Source organism: Schistocerca americana, chromosome X, assembly GCF_021461395.2.
Source record: "Schistocerca americana isolate TAMUIC-IGC-003095 chromosome X, iqSchAmer2.1, whole genome shotgun sequence".
Lineage (NCBI taxonomy): Eukaryota > Metazoa > Arthropoda > Insecta > Orthoptera > Acrididae > Schistocerca > Schistocerca americana.
In genome coordinates this window covers 163,960,095-163,985,469 of record NC_060130.1, presented here as the reverse complement: position 1 = coordinate 163,985,469, position 25,375 = coordinate 163,960,095, and the positions used below count along the sequence as shown (strand labels likewise).

At 40.2% G+C, this 25,375-nt stretch overlaps 1 protein-coding gene across 1 annotated transcript in view; it reads right to left on the bottom strand.

The window, feature by feature from the left end:
• The window catches only part of LOC124555175, a 247,777-nt gene that overhangs the window by 45,778 nt on the left and 176,624 nt on the right, over positions 1 to 25,375 (bottom strand). Inside the window, exon 9 of the mRNA XM_047129001.1 lies at positions 17,821 to 17,920. Coding sequence (XP_046984957.1) covers positions 17,821 to 17,920 — 100 coding nt within the window. The remainder of the gene's footprint in view (positions 1 to 17,820; positions 17,921 to 25,375) is intronic.

The window sequence follows — 25,375 nt, the reverse complement described above, 5'->3', positions numbered from 1 at the left end:
TGCTGTTCAAAAGCTAGCCAACATATGACTCAATAGTAGGGGTGCAAATGCAACCATTCACTACCAACCCCATTTGCAGATGAGCCACGTGAAAAATAGGTAGTGAACGAGACACGCCGTCGTCCGTGTCACCGACCAACAAGACTACAAGCTGCCAGGGGCCCACATAACGTTTTCTCCAGGATAGGACTTTCTACTCTATTCCATAGTATTACGGAATCGGGTGTCCATCTAATGTTTAAGCTTTTGAACAGTCAGTGTGGGGGCTCTGAGCTAAATTGGTGCATTAGCAGTAGCGGATTGTTTGTGCTGGACAAGATACGCACTGCCCCTTGGTTACGCCGATATAAGGCCACCACGATTGTGAGAGAGTCACTTACACAGCCTGATGAGTCAACCACGTGTTGCCATGGGTAAAACTGCCATCCGTGCCATTTCCACATGTTGCTGCAAGTAAAACAGTTGTCCGTGCCGTGTCCACGTGTTGCCGCAGGAAAAAACCATCGTCCGTGCTGTGTCCATGTGCCGCTGCGGGTAAAGCAGTCAAAGCTGTATCCATGTGCTGCCAACGATCAACGCCGTCGTCTGTGTCACCGACCAACAAGACTACAAGCTGCCAGGGGGCCATGTAACGTTTTCTCGCTCCTGATAGAGGTTGCTGCGTGTCCACGCCGCCGACTACGATTCATTGCATACCTGTGCTGCAGGCGCTGACTGCAGATGTCGCATCACACAAGGATATAAAAGATAAGTACAGCCAGCAGCTACATTGCAAAATTGTGCCCTTTCATTAGCCATGGCCGATGAGATGCGTGAATCTCAAAGTGAAGGTGAATCAGTGGATGTTAGGAGTAACTCTAGTAGCCCTGGGCATGTCAAAAGAAATAGGCTGAATGGCTCTGAGCACTATGGGACTTGACATCTACAGTCATCAGTCCCCTAGAACTTAGAACTACTTAAACCTAACTAACCTAAGGACAGCACACAACACCCAGCCATCACGAGGCAGAGAAAATCCCTGACCCCGCCGGGAATCGAACCCGGGAACCCAGGCGTGGGAAGCGAGAACGCTACCGCACGACCACGAGATGCGGGCAATAGGCTGAATACCAGGAAGTGACCCGAGTACATTTTTTGTAAAACTTACTAGTAAATTAGGAGAAATAGATTCCAAAATAGAGAATATAAAAACTGCAATAGTTGGAGAAATTGATTCGAAAATACGGAATATGGAATTGAGGCTTAGTGATAAAATAAAGACAGTGAGTGAAAAATTTGATCAGTTAGATCTGAAATTACAGATAAAGTCGAAAACACAGTTAAAATTGTTGAGGGAATGGTTGAGAGAGTTGATGAAGTTGAAAGAGGACTAACAGCCAAGGTGGAAACTGTGCAAAGTAATCTTGTGGGGCAGATTCAGGTACAGGAACAAAAATGCACATTATTGCAGAAACAAACAGAGGGAGACATTGAATCCATTAAGATAGGAGTGCTGGATTGCCATAAGGGGATTACTGACAATAAGAAGGAATTAGAAGGGGAAATAAATGTCTTGAGGGAAACAGTTAATACTGTGGCAGCAGGGAATGGAAATTTATTGTTGGGATATCTTATGGGGCATGGATTTTAGTCAAAACCTTTTAGTGGGGAGAATAAATACCATGCAGTTGACTTTCTAGCTGAGTGTAAGGATAACTTTGTGACAGGGATAACTGAGCACGCAAAAATTAAATATGTTAAGAGGCAGTTGGAAGGGAGAGCTCAACCATGGGCGAACCAAAATGATGATAAATTTTGTGATTTTAAAACCTTTGAAACCCTGTTCTTGAACAAATACTGGGGCCAGGCAAAACAATTAAGATTTCAAAACGATTTTTTGAATAGACCCAGTTACAAGAGTGGATAGGAAAGTACGAGAGAGTTCTGTGTTAGAGAACTGAATAAATTAAATCATCTGGTAAGGCCACTGGGTGTATTAACAGAAATATCAACACTAAAGAGAAGATTACCAGAGCATTTGCAATGGGATTTCATTCACAGTGCAGATTCAGTGGAAGAATTTCTTAATTTCGTGGATAATACGGACAGGGCATTGTGTTACTGACCTAAATACATGGAACAGAGGGAGAGTGGAAGGTATCATGAAAGGGGAAACGGTATTAATTATGAGTGCAGTAATAATCATAACAGGTGGAGAGAAGATAGAAGTGATCACAATAATCAGGATAAGAGATTGGAGAAGCAGGCCACAAAGATATAATAGAAATTTTGTGGGGAGAAGAGAAAATTTTGATCAGATGAGGAGTGATAGAGAAGGTTTGAGAATAGGAATGCCAGATACAAATGGACAGGGTAGGCAATCAAAAAACTAATTGATGCCTCACTTAAGGTCCGCAGGGGGGCTGGTAATTATGTGAACAGGGCCAGACAAGGACATGATGGGATGAATAATAAAGTCAGCAAGGAAAATAGGGATGTGTCATATGGATGCTCTCTTAGGAAATGAAAATCTGTGGGGAGGTTTTAACAATTACAGAAATACAGGTAAAAGGTATAACAGAAAAAAATTGAACACGGCTAATATCAGCAATGAACAGTGTGAGTTTAACATTGATGACATATTTAAGAGGGAAGAGAAATTACAAGCAGAGGAGGACAATATTGGTTTGTGTGCAGCAATTGAATTGAATTGAATTTTATTTGATCCTGTAAGATTACATTGTGTACAGTACATGTACATGTCATATAGGGCATGTCAAAGTATTAACATTCATTATCACTTATTTTTCTACACCTTTAGCTTACATTTTTACATCATTGATAATGAATAACAATATATACAAATTTAATGGCATAAGTCTTCTGCAACACTGTAAAACTCTTTTTCAATGAGATAGTCTTTAAGTTTCTTTGGAAAGTCATTGTGAAGTACACTACCTTGCAGGTTATTAGGTAGACTTTTTAGTAGTCTGATACCAGAGTACTGGGGTCCTTTTTCTAGCATTGCCAGTCAGTGGTGTGTGCTCCGTACTTCATTCTTCCTTCTTGTATTGTGGGTGTGTACACTAGCATTTGTAATCCAGTCCTCGCTACCTTTTGTGATGTACATTATTGTTTTGTATATATACAACGATAAAAAAGCTAAGATACCTAAATTCTTAAAACATTTTCTGCACGTTTCAGAGGTCTTTCTTCTTAAAATGGTCCTAATTCATTGAAAGATCAGAGACAGAGGTAGTTTCATCAAAAGGGGAAACAGAAGTGGATATGGAACTAAGGGGCAATGTTCACAGTAATAATGGATCTGATGAATGGGTAGAGATGTCTATTGGAAATAGTATGGAGAATTGTGGAAAAGGTGAGGAGAGGATTATTCAGTGTGACGTAAAGGTTAATATGAGTGGTGTATTTGACAATGTGGAAAATGCTGGTAAATTACCTACTGACAATGTTACTGTGATTTTGGGTGCAGGTGATGACTGTGGTAGTGATAATGAATTCAGTGTGGATATGGAAATGTGTAATGATATGGAAAATGTTGCTGTAGGTTGCCCAGAAGATAAAATTGAAACCTATGTTTTCTTAAATGATGAGGATGCAAGCCTGAAAGATGTTAATTGTAGATGGTTGGGAAAGGAGGAGGCTGATTATGATTTGAGTGATTGGGTGTCCTATGCAAAATTACATAAAGCTTTGATGCCTGAAGAATGGAGTAAAATAAAATTTAAAATTGCCAGAAAATTGGAAGAATTAAGTGAAGAATTAAGTGAAGAAGAGAATGTTGAGTTTGCTATTAAGGATCTGTTTGAAGGGGATACTGATGTATGTTTTGGAGAAAGACCTAAAGATGTTTGCATTATGCAAGAGGAAAGCAGGAGTGAAGTAGAAAGAGGCTTATTACAGGAATCGGGGCTGAACAGAGTAGAAATAGAAGTGATACAGCCAATAATTCATATCAATGTGGGAGGAATTACAGATATAGCATTATTAGACTCTGCCACAAGTTTATCTGCAATTTCTGAATCTTTCTGGCAGCAAATTAAAGATTTAGGATTAGTAGAATTACTAGTTACATGAGTCAAAATTAAGACAGCAACTGGGACATGTAGCAAGCCCATCAGCAGAGATGTATTACCGGAATTTAATAGTAATGAGTATCGTTTTGATATTAGTTGCTTTGTGGTGAAGGGTTTGGCATCGAATGTAATTTTGGGTATGGACTTCTTGTACAAATACGACTAGCATTTTTGTAAAGGACAGAGTGGTAGAATTTGATGCTGGTGGAAACAGACGAAGAATTAAATTTAAAGGGGAATTAAAAGGGGGTGAGACAATGACTCATTTACAAAGGATAGATGAGGTAGGTGATGAAATGTGCACTGAATAGCAGATATATGACAAAGTAAATGAAATGGGACATTTAAATAAGGAACAAAAGGTGCAGCTTATAGATTTATTGTGTAAACATAAGCATGTGTTCACTGACAGACCTGGAAAAGTTGTAGATTTCAATTATGTTTTGAGGGTATCACCACATGAAGTAATAAGGGCCAAACCTTATCCTGTAGCAATAGCTGATAAAGAGGCTGTAAGGGCCAGGATACAGTTGTTGAAACGGGGCATACTGGAAATGGGGAGGAGTGAGTATTGTAATCCAATAGTAGTGGCGAAAAAGAGGGATGGTTCTATAAGAATAGTATTGGATGCAAGAAAGCTAAATAAAATAATAGTCAACGAAAATGATCAGCCAGAGAACATGAATGAGCTACTGCAAAAAGTTTATAATGCTAAAATTCTGTCAAATGTCGATTTGACTTCAGGGTTCTGGCAGGTGCAATTGGCTGAAGAGAGCAGAAAGTACACTGCTTTCTTATTTGAGTGCTATTTACAGTAAGCAGTAGTTTTTGTAGCAGTTTTTTAAGGGCTTTAAGTCATGTGTTGGGTGATGAACTAATGACAAAATTGACAGTGTATGTAGATGAAATTTTGATGATGAGTAGCAATTGGCAAGAGCACTGTCAGCTGTTGGAGGATGTATTCAAGGCTATATCTAAAGGGGGAATGACCCTTAAGTAAGTGTGCATTTTTTCAAGCAACATTACTATTTCTTGGTCCTTTCTGTATTGGGGCAGACAGCTCAGATTACGGGATAGGGGCAGTGCTATTTCACGAGGGGGTAGTAGATGGGAAGACAGAGCACAGGGCAATAGCTTTTGCAAGCAGAATGCTGTCCAAACATGAATTAATGTATGGTATCTCAGAGAAGGAACTTTTAGCCATAGTTTTTGGATTTCCGAAGTTCAGGATATATGTGGAATGTAGGAAAGTGATTGTTTACACAGACCATAAGGCTCTGAGCTATTTGCAAGAATGTAAGCTGTTAAATAATAGACTTATGAGATGTACCATGTTTCTGCAGCAGTTTAACTATGAGATAAGATATGTTAAAGGCACAGACAACAATGTGGCTGATGCCTTATCAAGGTTACCTTTCATTGGAGAAGAACATCAAGGGAGTGGAGACGAGAAAGAACTACAGATATTGTATAGGAAAGGAGTGGGTGGAGAGAAGGAAATCAAATCCATCTGTAAGGACATGAGGAGACTTCAGAATGGGGACCAAACCATGAAGTTTATCAAAACAAACTTTGGAAGTAAAGAACATGAAAAAATAGCTAAATATTATAGAATTTATAAGGGGATTTTATTTAGGCGAAGAAATTTTGACAAAGAGGAGTGGAAGGTATGTTTTCCAGATGAGCATGTGGAAAAATTAATCAATTACATCCGCCTTAGCCATGGGCATTATGGGGCTCAGAAATGTTTGGAAATACTGCAGGACTATGTTAGTTTTAACAACATGGCCAGGAGGGTAAAGAGACAGTTGGCTTCTTGTGACAAATGTCAAAAAGTGAAGTATAATACCACTGCAGTACAAGGAGAGATGCAGAATATTGTTCCTAAAAGAAATGGTGAACTGCTGGCTATTGATTTGTTTGGGAGGCTGCCAACAGCATGTTCTTTTAGCTGCTGATGTATTCTCAAAGTTTGTAAAGCTGTATCCACTGAAAAAGACCACTAGCCAGGATATAATTAACAAGCTAGAGAAAGATTACTTTGTCAATGTGATAAAACCAGAGAATGTTCTGTCTGATAATGGAGCACAATTTGTATCTAGTGTGTGGGGGAAGTTTATGCAAAGATCTGGGATAAAGCATATAAGGATTTCAGTGTATCACCCTGCGGGAAACCTGGCTGAGAGGTATATGAGGGAGCTGGGCAGGCTATGTAGGACATATTGCAGTAAAAAGCATAGCAATTGGGCATAATATATAACTGTGTTTGAGGATCTTATGAACACAGTGAAGAGTTGTGAGACAGGATTCTCACCCTATGAGCTCATGAAAGATATCAAGCCAGACAATCTAATAGCAGAACACACAGATTTTCCTCCATCTCAAGGCTTGGCAACTCAAGAGAAGATGCAGATGGCCAGACAGCAAATGTTAAAGAAAGGACACGAGAGACACAGGAGTCATGGAGAAAGGTAAAGACAACAAAGTTCAAGGTGGGAGATAAGGTGCTGGTGAGGAACAAGAAAAAATCCAGTGACATTGATGGTGAAATCAAAAATTTATTTGAATTATACCATGGACCCTTTGAGATAACTGGTTGTCCACACCCTAATGCATATAGATTGGTATATCCAGTGTCCAAAAAGCTATTTGGACTGAGAAATGTAACGCAGTTGAAAAAATATGTGGTGAAAGAATAAAGGGTAAGGAAGTGAGAGATTCCCATGCACACTATTGTCTAGTGTGTTAATAATATAAAAATTAAAAAAAGAGGATTATTTGTGTTACTGTGTATGTTGCAATGCCATTGTTTGGTGGCCAACAAACTTCATTATACTGTATGTATTTGCATTAAGTGAATCTGTTGACCAATGGATTTGCACAACTGGTGTGGGTGTGATAGAAGCCTTGTTGAAAAAGTCATACGGGAACTGAAACCTACTGCATATATATCTGTGTATAAGTGTGTGGAGAATATAGGAGGGAGGAAATCTGCGAATAGTTTGTTTAAAAAATAGTTGATATTTTATTAAAATTTCTAATGTATCTGTGGCACCTGGAGTTGATACTGGTACGTGGAAATAATTAACTTGCTTATTATAAGATGTTAATGAGGGAAGTGAGGGAAAGAACACCAATGGCTAAGTGGATGCATGTAAAAGTTTTATGACCTTAGTGAGTTTGTTTGCCATTTATGACTGAAACTAGTTATCCATGAAAATGGCAGAAAAGAATGGGTTTCAAGGTATTGCAAACTATTATGTGAAAATTGATATAGGAATTCATGAAAAAAAATTTTGAGCTTGTTTACGTACAGTGATACAGCTGTATGGGGGCTTAAAAATACAAGAATCTTCATCTGGGAATAAATTCTCTTGGTGGTGGTGGTGGGGGGGGGGGGGGGGGGGGTATAGCAATATGTTGGAGCTCCTGATTTGGGAACATTTGAGGAATGAAAGCTCCTGATTTGGGAACATTTGAGGAATGAAATAGAATATATTTAACTATGGCATGTTTGTATTTGATTTGTGTGCATGTTTGTCATTTGTATGAACCTCAATAAGAGCTGATCAGTGAACACAGGATGTTCCAGGGAGCGTTTGGATAGCCGTACTCCTTGGAAATGTGGGTCTGCATGTCTAGGAAAGATTTATGAGAATTTGATTAAATTTTGATAGGATGGCTTGGCTAACGAGAGGAAGCACAGTACTGCTGGCTGACAAGTTTGGAAAGCCTGCATTCAAATGCATAAAGCTGTGAACACAAGGATCTGGTTACAACAACCTCGTGCAACTACAGAAACAACTGTGAAAATGTTAATGTGCAGTGAGTGTGCAACCTACATATAGACTAACATGGGCATTTATATAATATAAATTTCTTTGCATTTTGCCAGCCCAATCAGACTCAATACGAGACTATCTAATTGTATATTTAGATTGGATACATTTTCGGATAATGTTTGTATGTTTTCTGATGACAGTATTCACACTGATTAACTCACCACTATAACACTGTTCTACATGTTTTGGTGCCATTATAGTTATAATTAAAATGTTTTTATATATAAAGTAATATGGGTTGGCTCTGTTTGGTGCTACTTCATGTTGCCATTACTAAGGTAATGTCTCCATGAAGTGGGGGTATGTAACGTAACAGGGGATAATATGGAGCTCTTTCAAGTAGTTCATAATTTAAATTTAAAGCACAGTAGCAGAGATAATACGTTGGGTAAAATAGACTGGAAAATACTTGTTTTGTGTTTTGATGGGCGTTGTAGTTCCGTTGCAAAGTGTTTTGGTTTTCTTTTCATTGCAACAAATTATAAAATTGTGATGATAAGTGTGTAAAATAATATAACGTATTTAGATTTAAGTATTTACATCTTGTAAAAATTGTAAACGAATTGTGGCCATGTTTAGGGATTATTTTGACTAATGTAGTGTCACGTGACCCGACTCAGGACTGTGGATATGAGCGGAAAAATCGGGTCTTCTGTCGTTGGCCGTTGTGGTGGCAAGTTGCGAGTGGCAAAGTGCCACAAGTGTAAGCATGGACGCCAGTGTATGTGAAGGAACAACGAGAAAGTGTGTAGGTGTGAGATAAACAGTGTACGAATTGCACCGATTATTTTTTATACAGATCGGATTTATTTGTGAACTTAAAAATGCGTGGCCACAAAGTTAAAGTGTTTCTGTTGAATAAATAAGTTTCAATCTGAACGTGTATAGTCCAATTCACTGCTGTTCAAAAGCTAGCCAATATATGACTCAATAGTAGGGGTGCAAATGCAACCATTCACAACCAACCCCCTTTGCAGGTGAGTCACGTGAAAAATAGGAAGTGAACGAGCCCAAGTACAGTTGCAAACAACATTTGACAGTCCTCACAATCCATATGTAGCATTTGGCTTCTCTTGAAGTTGCTTTGTACAGCTTAACTGTATAAACAAGTCTTTGTCAATTAAACAATGCTTTAGCATTTGTCTTTGGACAGCAGCAGACACCCTCCTGATCAAATTCAGCTAAATGGATTTTGTCTTCATGCTGTCTTTTGTAGTCCTTGTTAAACACTTCAGACCTATGTGAGTATCTTGCTCTGCATCAGGGACAGTTGCATGGGAGGAGGGGGAGGGGGGAGAGCAGTTGTTCCTAGAGAGAATTCAATTAGTTTACGAATATGGAAAAGACCTGTAACCACAGATGTTGGATTTTTATAGCCTGAAATACTTATTGTCACTAAAAAGATACAAAACTGATACAAAACACACATGAAGTAAAGTGTAAAATATAGCAGAGTAACGAAAAACTTTATGAGGTGGTTAGAACTGAAACTACAAAAAAATAATTGATTTAAAATCACTTTCTTTTCAAGGAATTTCATTCTTTGAAGATGTATGAAAATCACAGTATAATCCTCGAGTTATTGCAGTGTATGACAGTAAACATGCAGAAGTTCTCTAAAGTGAGGAAACGTCTGTTGATATACAGCCCACACTTGCAGTTAGAAAATCTTTTTCACAAATGTACATTATGTTTAGCAGAATATCAATAAATACAGAATATTGATGTTTTCGTTTCAAGACCTATATCTGGTACAAGTTAACGAACATCAGTGGATCAACGATAATAGTAAGCTGATGAACCATCAATTTTTTTTTCAACACGTACTAATAAACTCTTCAGTAAAACTGTTGCATTTTTCTAGAGGCAGACGCATTGTTCATCCTTGCCAACATTAAAAGAATGAACTGTTGTCGTAAATAAACACAAACATGTAAAAAATTAAGTAAAATGTTAAAAATGGCACAATCCTTGAAAAATTAGATATAATGTGTTACCTATATGATAAGAAATGCAAAAATTAAATTTACATTTCTGTGACCAGAATTTTCAGATTTTTAGTACTTGTAAACAATGGATACCTCATAAAGAAAGAAATATTATGTCAATAAACTCCGGGCCTTAGTAATAAGCTACAATAAAATGAAATGAAGGCGCCAATTGACCAAGTGACAAAACAAGTAAATATATATACATCCTATATCTACATCTACATCCGTACTCCACAAGCCACCACAGGTGAATGGTGGATGGTATCTCATATAGCCATTCATCATTCTATTTCCTGTTACACTCGCAAATGGAGCGATGGAAAAATGACCATCTATATGCTTCTGTAGGAGCCCTAATTTCTCTTATCTAGTCCTCACGCAATGTACGTTGGCAGCACTAGATTCGTTCCACAGTCAGCCGCAAATGTCATTTCTCTAAATTTTCTCAGTAGTGTTTCAGAGAAAGAATGTCATCCCTGGGAAGAACAACGTGGGACCAACAACAGATGGCAGTACTTTTGCCAATCTGGTTTACTAGTTCACTTGCTCCTTCATGTACACTACTCCGTGCTCTGGGCTCACTGGTCGTACTCTGTGTCCTATACTCTTCAGTGTGGCACCTGGGGTCACAACATAAAATGAAAGTGTCCTGGTGTTCATTCCATTCTTCTTTACCCGTTGTATTGCTTGGCGTCAGTTTGGCATTGACTTACATTTTCTGCACCTGGCCCAATCACTGTTTTCTATATATGTTATATGGTATTTCTTTTTTGTTTTCTCATGTGTACTTGGTCGTGTAAAAATAATTATTAGCTTCAGTCTATTGTTTCTTTTCATTCAGTGTCACACCCGATGATGGGAATATAATAACCCACTACCGATCATTGTTTAAGCACTAGGTGAGGGGGTGAGCAGGCGACAGACACACACACACACACACACACACACACACACACAGGGGAGAGAGGGAGGGAGGGAGGGAGGGAGAGAGAGAGACAGAGAGAGAGAGAGAGAGAGAGAGACTCTCCATTTTAATTCTGAGTTGCAGAAGTTCCTCCGACAGGATTATAGGGAGGGGAGGGGGGGGGGGGGGGAGATGATTTCCTAAAATTAAGATTTTATGGCACCCTGACAAAAATTATATTTTCAAGACCAGCATAGATGGCATAAAGTTAACATTTCAATTGGACTGTCATTATATTCATGGATGGTTTAGTCTAAAACAGATCAAGGTGCACTTTGTAAGTTGTGTGTGCTGCTCTGACCACATCTAATGTGTGGGTTACATAAATCCATAAAAATACATTACTGACTTAAAGATGGAGTTGAAAAGCCACGTAATTTTGTTAGCATTATAGCAAACCAAAGTAAGAGAGTTGAAGAACTAGCCAATGAGTCTTCAAAATTAGTACTACCTAACTGCGTTACGTTATAATCAGTTTTTTCTTGCATATTTTTTTACGCATTACACTACTTGCCTTTAAGACGAAAAACAAATTCAAATTCTGTTTTTGATGTTTTATTGCAGTTTAATCAGGTGACGACACACTGATGAAACATTTTGAAAGTGCCTCTAAAAATGCCACCTACATTTCTTTACAAACTCAAAATATTTATATTCTGAAACAAACTGTAGTTTTACGTTATGCACTATTCTGCAAGTTTTGCATGAGAGAGAGCAGGATGTAGTTTCCACACAATCAATTTGAAAATTGATGCTGAAGCTTATGGTAGTTGTTCAAATATGCAAAGTAAGGGAAATGTTATCCACACAAAATTTTTAATAGGTAAATGATTAATTCCGAGAACAAGGCTGAGAATGGTACCAATCAAAAATAAAAGGTGGGAAAACTTGGAATCTGGGAATGTGAAAACATTTTTCACTATAATTATATTGTTAGATTGTTTATGTTTATAACATTGATCAGGTACAGTAGAAACCAAAAGGAGAAAATGATGAGCAGATGACAATGCCCTCAAAATTTTTAAATCACATCTATGGAAACAATGATCTGCACCTATTGGCACAAAGGCCTGCTCCATGTGCTGATTTTTCTCTTGTGACACTCACATAAAAGAACCTATGATATGTATCACACAAATCATTTATAAGTACATGGAAGGATAGGTTAAATTCTGTATTCAATATGTTTCAATAATAAGATTCCTTTTGAAAGGTAATGCCATGGTTTTTGCAAGTTTTCACATACATCAGGTGCTTTTTTCAAAGATTTAACTCGTGTAGCAAGTACCCTGTCTCTGAATACTTCCTAGTATAATGTGAAAGGAGTTTTGCAGTGCTTTTGATGTGAGATTCAATTTTTCTTTGACAAAATCTGACGTACCTACTGCTTGTTTATGTTTTCCTCTTTTATCTTCAGAAATTACGTTGTGCTCATTCCTTTTTAACAGAATATGGCATATGAATGACTCAGTCACATCAAACATTGCAAGAAAGGAGGACTGACAAATCTGAACATGTTGACCATCTTTATTTTAGAAGCAAGTATTTGTAAATTTTCTTCTGAATGAGTCTGTGAAAGATCGTATCACTTTGCTTATAATGTGAACTGACACATAGCAGCTGGATGTCTTGTATCACCTAAATTCCAAAATTCTTCATGTATTTTCAGTCTTTCAGCATCAGTGAAATTAAAGCTCCATCAAGCATTTTGAGCTGTCTTTTGATTTAACTGACCATCCACGGATGTATTTGCCTTGTGGAGAATAGTATGTTTTCTCCGATTGCTATCCGGTTTTTCCACCATTTGTTTTTCCACTTTTCAGGTTGGGCTACTGGCATTCACCTCATTCCTTGCCTCGAAAGTTTCATTTACTAACAGCTCTCAACTATTATTCCCAGTTTTCGTACTGTCCATATCTAAAATTTCCATCTGATTGTTCCCTTCCTCCATGATTACATTTAACTGCCACCAGCAGTGATTTGTTCCTCAATGTTTGGCAGATGTGCAATATTTAAAGATTTCTGAAGAAAGGGCAAAGGGTGGTCTGATAATAAAGTTAAAACTATAAATTACAAAGGGAATGTAATGCAAAGGCACAAGATTTATAAATTAAATACATGACCTTAAATTTATGACGTAAGGATTAATTAAAGCTCAAACTTCCCTCCATTTTGATAGTTTTTTGGAGAAAGGAATATTCTACCTGCACATTCTATTTGTCCATATTAGCGCCTTCCATACTATTGTATAATACTGAGAAAGACAATACTGAGGAGAAGACCAGAAAAATGTGTTGTTTCTTATTTAGGTATAAATAATTGTTATGCTTTTAGTGCAGAACTATTGCTTTGCTTTAATGTTCCATGAGCTGTACATACTATAATTGTCATCACTATCATTATTTGTTGCTAGCTGATAATTAGGATTCTTTAAGGAATTATAAGACGATAAACCCAAATATAAATTACTACAAATATGAATCACTGGAAGCGTAGAACAATTTGTCAGCCGTATTTCCCTGCAATGTAATTACTGAGTTACGCAGAAGTAAATGCCTTTAACTCAGATGATGATGTTTGGTTTGTGGGGTGTTCAACTGTGCAATGCCTTTAACTCAGAATTATACTGTCCAATGCACTTAAATATCTATATTTAAGCTATTAATTCTATAATGGAATATTTGCTGTGAATAATGAAACATAACTTAATAACCGACAGCATATTACGGTAGGTAATCGAACTTGAATTCTCTTGCAGTGTCTGGTATCAGGTACCATGGAGGTTGAATGCCCACCAGAGGAGATGGGCTTAGATGGCCGTTAGGGAGCACTGTGGCCGCACAGTGCTGTGCTCACACAGCAAGAGTGCCACCATCTCGCCTCATGAGTACAGGGGCCAATCGCATTCTAAATGCCTGCTATATATGCGCCGCCCAGTGTACAGGTGGTCAGATCAGTGCTCGCTCTTGATATTGTCAGATCTACCTTTGCTGTGCTAGGACTGCTTGATAACTGCTTTGCTTGTCACTCAGTTATTCTCTTTGGCATGTCTTGTGTTTGTCTCTCCGCTGCCCTTAGCACTTAATGTCACTGTTGTGGTGAAGTTCTTTGGGTAGTGCCTCGTTGTAATCTAGGTCATTTGTCCTTGTCTTTGTCTGCTGTCTTGCCCAATGGAACAAAAGAAGTTTGTGACACTTCTTTCTACTATGTGCATATCCGATTAATGAACTGTATTGCTAAAGTAAAATCTCTCTCTCATTTCAGATTTGATCAAAATAAAGGGATTCATGGAAAAAAAGAAAGAAAGACAGAAAGAAAAAATCTCAAGCTGTAAAAATTTATGCAGACGATGACATCAACATAAAATGATGCATCTTTTATTTGCACCCGTGTGTTTTTATATACTCTCCATTTACACTAAAAACTTGTACAATGATTTCCAATATCTCCTCTTTAAAGTTATCACTTTCTCACTTACCATATCTGTAGCAGTGCATGTAAAAAGTTTATAAGAAGTCAGGAAAGCACTTCCGGTTCTCAGGTAAATATGACTTATTACACTCAGGACATTTACTTGACAAGTTAGAAATATTTGAGAGTAATTGCTGCTGCCTGGTAGATGGAAAATTATTCCATTTAATAATCACAAATAACAATATATTAGTGTTTACATTATGATCCTCATCAGTAGCGATCAAAGCCATCCTTCCTCTCTCTGTTGGAAATTTTTGAAGTTTTTCATGATGTTACAAACTTAGTCATGCTACAGCTCTTCAGCAAATTCTTTTTCTAAGAAAATGCTGATAGAAATGTCAGTGACGATTAAAAAGATAAGGAGTCGATTCTGAACAGTACTACTAAAAACGCACTAATAATATTTGAAATGTTTTCAACATTGTAATCTATGACATGCAGCTGAATACTGTGGCCTAGCTTTGTACATTCATCGAAAGTCTATGTCATATATTTAACTGAAATACACAGAAAGTCTGTTCAAAAAATTCAGGAACTTTGTCCACAATTTTTTTCTATGCTTACTTTTTACTTGTTGTGCATGGTCTCCTTCGAAATACTCGCCTCGACAATTGATACACCGCCCCCAACGCAGTTTCCACTTCCAGAAGCAGTCTTGGTATGCCTCTTGCTGGATCGCGCAAAGCCCTGTCTACGAATTCTCTTTTATCTCATATATTGTTGCAAATCTTCATCCTTTCAATGGGTTTTCAACTTTGGAAATAAAAAAAAAAGTTCGCAGGGGCCAAATCTGGAGTGTACGGAGGACGAGGCAGCACAGTCATTTTGTTTTTTATGCAACAGTCACGCACCAACAGCGACGAATGTGTGGGTGTGTTATTGTGATACAAGAGCCATGAGTTGTTTCGCCACATTTCAGGTCATTTCCTTCTCACATTTTCTCACAGGCATCACAACACGTCCTGATAGTACCATTGATTAACAGTTTGTCCTCGTGGCATGAATTCATGACAAACTAATCCTTCAAAATCAAAGAAAACTATCAGCATGGCTCTGACATTTGACCTGACCTGATGAGTTTTCTTTGGTTTAGAGAATCTTTCCCGACCCATTGTGAAGACTGCACCTTCAGTTATGATTCTACACTCCTGGAAATTGAAATAAGAACACCGTGAATTCATTGTCCCAGGAAGGGGAAACTTTATTGACACATTCCTGGGGCCAGATACATCACATGATCACACTGACAGAACCACAGGCACATAGACACAGGCAATAGAGCATGCACAATGTCGGCACTAGTACAGTGTATATCCACCTTTCGCAGCAATGCAGGCTGCTATTCTCCCATGGAGACGATCGTAGAGATGCTGGATGTAGTCCTGTGGAACGGCTTGCCATGCCATTTCCACCTGGCGCCTCAGTTGGACCAGCGTTCGTGCTGGACGTGCAGACCGCGTGAGACGACGCTTCATCCAGTCCCAAACATGCTCAACGGGGGACAGATCCGGAGATCTTGCTGGCCAGGGTAGTTGACTTACACCTTCTAGAGCACGTTGGGTGGCACGGGATACATGAGTACGTGCATTGTCCTGTTAGAACAGCAAGTTCCCTTGCCGGTCTAGGAATGGTACAACGATGGGTTCGATGACGGTTTGGATGTACTGTGCACTATTCAGTGTCCCCTCGACCATCACCAGTGGTGTACGGCCAGTGTAGGAGATCGCTCCCCACACCATGATGCCGGGTGTTGGCCCTGTGTGCCTCGGTCGCATGCAGTCCTGATTGTGGCGCTCACCTGCACGGCGCCAAACACGCATACGACCATCATTGGCACCAAGGCAGAAGCGACTCTCATCGCTGAAGACGACACGTCTCCATTCGTCCCTCCATTCACGCCTGTCGCGACACCACTGGAGGCGGGCTGCACGATGTTGGGGCGTGAGCGGAAGACGGCCTAACGGTGTGCGGGACCGTAGCCCAGCTTCATGGAGACGGTTGCGAATGGTCCTCGCCGATACCCCAGGAGCAACAGTGTCCCTAATTTGCTGGGAAGTGGCGGTGCGGTCCCCTACGGCACTGCGTAGGATCCTACGGTCTTGGCGTGCATCCGTGTGTCGCTGCGGTCCGGTCCCAGGTCGACGGGCACGTGCACCTTCCGCCGACCACTGGCGACAACATCGATGTACTGTGGAGACCTCACGCCCCACGTGTTGAGCAATTCGGCGGTACGCCCACCCGGCCTCCCGCATGCCCACTATACGCCCTCGCTCAAAGTCCGTCAACTGCACATACGGTTCACGTCCACGCTGTCGCGGCATGCTACCAGTGTTAAAGACTGCGATGGAGCTCCGTATGCCACGGCAAACTGGCTGACACTGACGGCGGCGGTGCACAAATGCTGCGCAGCTAGCGCCATTCGACGGCCAACACCGCGGTTCCTGGTGTGTCCGCTGTGCCGTGCGTGTGATCATTGCTAGTACAGCCCTCTCGCAGTGTCCGGAGCAAGTATGGTGGGTCTGACACACCGGTGTCAATGTGTTCTTTTTTCCATTTCCAGGAGTGTATTAAAGCAACATCTCATTCTCATTTGTGTGATCCAAAAGCTCTTCACAGGTTGCAAGGTGAACGTCTTTCTGGTCCTGACTCATGAGTCATGGGAAAAACTTGGTGGTAACACGATGCATTCCAAGATGCTGTGTCAGGATTTCATGACTTGATCAGCTGAAATGTTACTTTCTTCTGCAATCTCTCAGGCAGTTAGTATTCAACTAGCACACACAATTTGTCGATGTTCCTAACATGGGTGTCATCGGCAGATGTCGAAGGGCGTCCTGAATGAGGGTAATTTTTAACTTCGGCCCAAACATTTTTAAATCGTGTGAACCAATACTAGCACCAAGTAGGGCCTAAGCTCTCATCACCGTAGGCTTCCTTCATCATCTGGCGAGTTTCTGTAATGATTTTCTTGAGTTTCACACACAATTTAATGCAGGCGCATTGCTCCTCTAACTCTGCCATCTCGAAATTAGCGAACTGTGACACAATGTTCTATTCAATACAGCAGAGAACAATACCTAACAGACAAACAACAATGAAACTTACAGCAGTTACACAGCAGTGTGCAGGGAAGCCAACCACCATTCCGCTCCAACACACCATTGGCGCAAAATTATGAATATTCCAAAATTTTTTGAACAGACATCATATGTATGTGGGAAGGGGTATAAGGTGACCTTTCTACATATGGAGTGACCTTTCATAAAATATGACAATCCAGAGAATATAATTCAGCGAAAACGGGCAAAAGTTTTTCAGTCAGCACAGATTTGGTCATACAAAAATATAATAGAAAGAGAAACGAATTTCGATAAATTTAAAACTGTAAACATTATTTTAGTTAACCATCCGGATCACTAACTAGCAAATCATTAACCATAAGAAAGGAAAATTGGGAGTGATTAAACACTTACCGTCTTGAAACACTTGATGAAAAGAAGTCCTGCACATTGAAAGTGATATCCGAGCATGACTTTGCTGCATTTGATGCAGTTGAGGTGGACCGCGAGTGTCCTGAAAATAATAATTTGATTTAAAATGGAAAAAATATTCTTTCTGTGTTAGCTAATGGTTTTTTCCATAATTCATGTAAAAGTTATTATATTTATAGGCAAGACATATGAAAAATGTCATTGGTCGGAACTGACATCCACATGCAGATGCCTGAAGTGGCATGGACAAAATTCACATCCAAGGAAAAGTGTTTCTCATTCGCTCAACTTCGTTTTCCAAGTAGCACAGCTTAGGCAAGTCTAGGGAAAGTGCAGTATTTCCAAAGCTACTATCGTCTTTCGCTTGGTTCACAAGTAACTTTTTGTGTATTATGTGACCAATGTACTTCATTTAGACGAAGAAGCCCCACGAAATCTTTATAATGTGACCATTCATATGTATGAATTATTTAGTTATATCTTCTTCCAACATGTAATTTGTGAGGTACAGAAAAATACTAATAGATCTATAAAGAATGGTTTGAGTGAAAAAAGATGCAGAGCTTTTTGTGTCCTTTCAGTATTATCTGTATGTTGTCTGATTTTCAGTACACTTTTTGAAAGGTCAGCATTTATACCAACGTACAAACATAGTGAACTAAATTTTTATAAAGCTCTTATGATTCCAAATAACTACAAAATATGGAATGGAAATCACAAAAATAAAACTAATTGAAAGTGGGGACTACGAATAATTACTTGAATTTATCTTCCAATATAGCAGAAAATGTAGTGTGTAAGTAGTGCTAAAACAAATTGTAAGGTTATTTTTGCGAACTAAAGTGATAAATCTCTAACTAGAAGGGTTAGTATACTATGCAGTTAAATAGTAGAAGAAATTAACGACAGAAGATTCATGTAACTATGAGACAATAAAATGCAAAGAAATATGAAGTGTGTCACAAGCACAAAGGAAAAATAGGAACAAATAAACAACTAAATATTTCAAAAAACACAGAACTAACTAGAAAGTGAAATACACAACACTTGACAAAAAACGTTAAGCACCCACAAGACATGGACTGATGTCAATAGAACTTCGTACCCATGCACACCATAGGCAGGTATGTAAATGATTGAAGTTGCAGTTCTCTGTGGCACATACAATGGCTACCACAGTGCATTAGGACTGTTTGCATTATGGATTGTTACCAGGCAGGTACCATATATAAGAGGCATAAACAGTGTCAGGACGACGTGTGATCACTGTGAAGGACATGGAGATGTCGCATACTTATCTGGAACAAGGGCATTGGGATGTGACAGTGGTCTGATGTTGTGACTGTGTGGAAATGTGAGAGCAGAGTACCTCAAGGAAGGATTGCCACACTGTGCACCGAAAGTGGATGTATTCGAAATATCTTATGAAACTTTATTGAAAATTTACTGTGCAATTTCTAGAAACAATCAACTTATTCAATATCATTGTTTACAGCCAAAATCATCACATCTCATATGCAAGGTGTTTTTCAGAAATCAGTGAAATTATAAAGTTGTTTGTCTGGCTATATGGCCTGCTGACTAAGTCGTTTCTAAATGTTAGACTTAGATGTCTCAGTCTTGTGTAATTTCTTAAATTTGTTGTTATCACAATAGACCATTAAAACTGCTTGTTTGATGTTGTTTGTAAATCACATTTAATGGTGTGTGTGTGTGTGTGTGTGTGTGTGTGTGTGTGTGTGCGCGCACGCGCGCTTTACTGTAGTTCATCTAAACTTTTTGTTCCAAATTCAAATTGCATATAAAATATGCAGTTTTCGATCATCACTTACACTGCCAGACAAAAAGAGTGGAGAACCCACAAGGAGAGGAATAGCAAAATGAAACTTAATGGGAGAGACGTTGTGTGATGCTATTCCAGTGACTACAAAATCAAGTCAAATTCATTAAGAACTTAGAAGTATGAGCCCACATATCAGTACAAGGTTGTACCCCCTTTGGCCTGGGTGCATGCAATAATTCGGTTGGGAAGAGAGACATTAAGGTGCTGCATCCTCTCCACAGGAAAACTGGCCCACAACTGTCATAACTGGTCTTTGGTATTTTGGATATTGGCACTGGCGCAGAGTTGACATCCAAGCTAGTCACACACATATGTTTTATTGGGAACAGATCTGGGGATCTTGCTGGTCACAGGAGTACCTGAATATCATGCAGACATACTGTTTTGCCATCAGAGTTCCCTCAATCACTACCATTTTGTGACCTGAAATCATACCCAATATTTTCACACATCATAATGACAGAATAACACCACTGTGTAGAGTGGATTAGGCCAACAGGGTTAAAGGGTAAAACTAAAACGTCATCAGTCCCTCAATCCCATCTATATGTGTCAAGCCGGGAAGGGTCCTCAGAGAGAAAGGATGCAGAAATCAAGTCCTGATGAACCTGATTGTAACCATGGATCAATAACACCAAGAGACAGAAGCAACCAGACTCCAGAGAGTGGCAAGACGGTGAAGGTGGCTGAGTTGCTCCACCCACAAAACAGCGGGAGGCTCCTCTGACATGTAACACTATGGGAGATGCACCCTCTGCATCCGAGCAGTGTTTCATCACCCTACATTACCACAAGAAAACTAGCAACAAGGACAAGTTGATAAAATGTATGGAAAAGAGAACAATGACGACGACACAGTAAATCAATGAAACACGAAAAAGAATAAGAAGAATTAAAAATGTGGGAAGTCAGGAGCCAGGCCAAACCACTAAGCAAGAGCAGCCAAGGGCCCGCTGGGTCGGAGCAAGCAATGGGGCAACTCTCCAATCCCTCAAGCAGCCAAAGAGGCCACTCTGCCATACCTCACAGAGAGGAGTAGAAACCACCATCACATGTAAAACTTAAAACCAGATTGGCTACTTTGACATTGTACGCCAGCACCAGAAGCAGTGTGTCAGCAAGGCTTGACCATAAGGGGCCAAAATTGGGGCAGTCCAGTAGGATATCCTCCACAGTCAGATGGGCATCACGTCAACAGTGGGGTGAATCCTCATTTCATACGGTGTGCCCATGGGCCAGTTAAGTGTGACCAATACAAAGTCAACAGTGAAGCACAAAGAAAAGACTGCAACACATTTGTGGTCCCCTTTATTAGTCGCAATCTGGTCAGAGAAAACAAGGGTACATCAATCCATGTTCCAAGTTTCCAACAATTTGCAGTGTAGAGTCGACCGACGTTCCAGTTCTGGTAACCCCCCACCCAAATATTCAAAATTGGCAACCTGGCAGCTAACTTTCCCAACTGGTCAGCATGTTCATTCCCTGGGATCCAGACAAAGACATCTGACATCCAACTTGATGGAGGTCAGAAAAGAGATCCTGGATACACACGACAAATTGGTGTTGAGGGTAGCACTGGCTGGTAGTCTGAAGACTACTCAGGGAGTCACTGCTGATTAAGAATGTCTCGCTAGTGCAAGAACGAATGTGACGAAGAGCTTAAACAATGGACACCAATTCGCAATGAATTTATTTTACTATTTTTATTTACACATTGTGTTCCTTAGGACCAAATTGAGGAGCAATTCTCCAAGGTCATGGAACATGTCAGTACATGCAATTACAATATAAAAGTAATAACAGATAAAACTAAATGTTCATGAGCCCAAAACAAGTCTGCCCATAAGTTTAAGTAAACGCAATCAACAATACAATGAGAATCAGCTTAATTTTTCACGGAACTCCTGGACAGAACAGAAATGACCCATGAGGAAACTCTTCAGTTTCAATTCAAAAGCGGGTGGATTACTGCTAAGTTTTCTGAATTCAAGCGGTAGCTTATTGAAAATGGATGCAGCCGTATACTGCACATCATTTTGCACAAGAGTTAAGGAAGTCCAATCCAAATGCAGGTTTGATTTATGCTGAGTATTAACAGAGTGAAAGCTGCTTATTCTTGGGAATGAGCTAATATTGTCAACAAGAAATGACAGTAAGGAATATATATATTGAGAGGCCAATATCAAAATATGCAGACTCATGAACAGGAGTCGACAAGAGGTTCATGAACTTACACCACTTATTGCCCGAACCGCCCGTTTCTGAGCCAAAAATATCCATTTAGAATGGGAAGAGTTAACCCAAAATATAATACCATACAACATAAGCAAATGAAAGTACGCAAAGTAGACTAATTTTCGTGTAGAACGATCACTCACTTCTGACACCATTCGAATAGTAAAAATGGCAGTATTAAGTCTTCGAACAAGATCCTGAATGTGGGATTTCCATGACAGCTTACTATCTATCTGAACACTTAGAAATTTGAACTGCTCAGTTTCACTAGTCATATGTCTGTTCTGTAAAATTAAAACTTCAGGTTTTGTTGAATTGTGTGTTAGAAACTGTAAAAAATGAGTCTTACTGTGATTTAGCATTAGTTTCTTTTCTACAAGCCATGAACTTAGGTCATGTGCTGCACTATATGAAACAGAGCCAATGTTGCACACAACATCCTTTACTACCAAGCTAGTGTCATCAGCAAACATAAATATTTTAAAGTTACCTTTCATCTAGAGGGCATATAATTTATATAAATAAGGAACAGGAGTGGCCCCAGCACTGATCCATGGGGCACCCCCCACCCCCCACTTGACAGTACCCCACTTAGACCCCACATCACAGCCGTTATCAACACTGTGAATAATGACCTTTTGTATTTATCATTTATGTTATCGGCACTATAAACATCCTGCCACTCTTGTTCCTTGACAAGGTTTAAAAAACTCTCTATTGCTGTCGGATTAACTTTCCTACATAGTTTGTAATTAAATATGACACTGGTTTGAGTACAAAAGCCTATTAGAGTTAAAATTTGCGCGTCATGGTCTGAAAGGCCATTCACGTTTTTACTAACAGAATGCCCCTCCAATAATGAAGAATGAATAAAAATATTGTCTGTGGCTGTGCTACTGTTCCCCTGCACCATAGTTGGAAAAAACACAGGCTGTGTCACATCACATGAATTTAGGAGATCTACCAACATCCTTTTTCTTGCACCATTATATACAAAATTTATATTGAAGTCACCACATATAACTAGTTTCTGGTACTTCCTACAAAGTGAATCAAGAACCCTCTCTAGCTTGAGCAGAAATGCTCTGAAGTTGGAGTTAGGGTATATATAAACAACAACAATTAGAAGTTTAGTTTCACTAAATTCTACTGACCCTGCATAACATTTAAATATCTTGTTTCGTGTAGTGTCATGATACGTCTATGGCATAGTTCACTGCACCCTGCAGGTGTGTAGGCAAAACAGGTTTACCCATGAACCATCGAGCCACCAGTGTATACTACTTCTGAACCAGAAAAGCATCAAGGACAGTCAGGAACAGGCAGCAAAAAACCATGGCATCAACAGTGTCTTTCAGTCCAAAGGATAGGCCGATGTAGATCCGAGGACGGCGTCCACACCATAGGGGCATACGCAATTGCTTCCAGACAAGAGAAGACAGTGGGGGATGTGGTGTCACTGTTAGACACCACACTTGCTAGGTGGTAGCTTTAAATCGGTCGCGGTCCATTCAGTACATGTCGGACCCGTGTGTCGCCACTGTGTGATCGCAGACCGAGCGCCACCACAAGGCAGGTCTCGAGATACGGAATAGCACTCGCCCCAGTTGTACGACGACTTTGCTAGCGACTACACTGACGAAGCCTTTCTCTCATTTGCCGAGAGACAGTTAAGACTAGCCTTCAGCTAAGTCAATGGCTACGACCTAGCAAGGCGCCATTAACCATTTTAAGATAGTCTCACTTGTATCATCAAGGAATGCTGTATACAACTGATGGATTAAAAGTTAAGTATTATAGCAGCTACGTACTTTTCTTGCTACCATTCATTACGTATCCTGTTTCAGACCTCTATCTAGCCTACGTGAGATTAACACGTGCCTTTCGGCTACTTCAGTGTGGCGTAGCTGTCTTGTTACGCCACAACAGTTGGCGACGAGTCAACGGAAAGGGTCTTGTTCTTTCTAATTGCTTACAATTACTTGTGTCATGGCTTCGCCACAAGCTCCCGATGTACTGTCCGAATTTTATCGCTTGCAGAATCAGCAGACGCAGGCGTTATTGGATGCCCTGGGACAGCTCGTCCAGGGTCAACGTGCACTGCAACACGATGCGGCAGCCGCCACTTCACCGCTACCGCAGCCACAACATGCAGTTGCACCGCCGTTTCGCAATTTTGACGCGGCGCAAGAATCATGGACCGAGTGGTCACGCCAGTTTGGATTTCATCTCGCCGCCTACAGAATTCAAGGTAACGAGCGGCAGCCTCACTTATTGTCATGTGTAGGGGTGCAAACGTACCGTGTGATAGTGAAATTGTTTCCCCGACGCGACGTAGCAACTCTGTCCTACGAGGAAATTTTGTCTGCTTTAGATGCCTATTTCAAGGAAACAGTTAATGTAGTTGCAAAAAGGTATACTTTCTTTCGTACAAAACGTACGGCCGGTCAAACTAATAGGGAGTGGGTTGCAACATTGCAAGGCCTTACACGGGATTGTGCTTTTGAGTGTGAATGTGGACTCCCTTATTCAGATACAATGGTACGTGATGCAATTGCACAGAACGTGTCTGATGTTCGCATACGGGAACAGATTTTGAAACTCGTCAATCCCTCCCTTCAACAAGTGATAGACATATTAGATAGACAAGACACACTTGACTTTGCTCAGGAATCATTTGCAACTTCGCCAGCCGTGTGTAACATTAACCGGCCCGCCGGGAGTGCTGCACGGCCTGGTAAACTGCCCTCGCGCACGTCCGCGCAGCTCCCGCCACGCTCTAAACCAGGTGTGCCGCGCCAGCACACAAATGCAGTGAAATCATGCCCACGGTGTGCTACTAGACATTCGCGTGAAAATTGCCCATCACGCCAAGCTATTTGCTTTTTCTGTAATAAGAAAGGACACGTTCAAAGTGTTTGCCAGAAAAAGCTCAGATCAGACAATCACAATCATTCCCGGCCCTTTGCTTCGCGCCGGAATCGAACCAAGGACACTCAGGCTCGTGGACCTTCGCCCATGGACATTCATGTAGTTAATTCCACTTCGTCCAGTGCCACTGTCTCTAACAGTGACTGTGTTCGTCCCACAAAAAGTGTGCGTCGACGTCGCCGGAAATCGCGTCAATTAGCAAGTGATTCTGTACCTGTATCAGTTCAAATTGCACGAGACAGTCGCTCTTGTCGTCAGCAGGAAAATAAACTTTTTGTAGATTTGGACTTTAATGGCAAGGTCATACCATTCCAGCTCGATACCGGAACTGCAGTTTCATTGCTCAATCACGACACGTACAAACAACTGGGCACACCTCCGTTGCGTGCCGCCACTGTTAAGCTCACTACATATTCAGGACAGCAGATCCCTGTGTTAGGACAGTGCACTCTTCTTGCAACATACAAGGGACAAACAAAACTTGTGTCATTTTACGTTCTTCGTTCTTCTTCTGCAGTGAACTTGTTT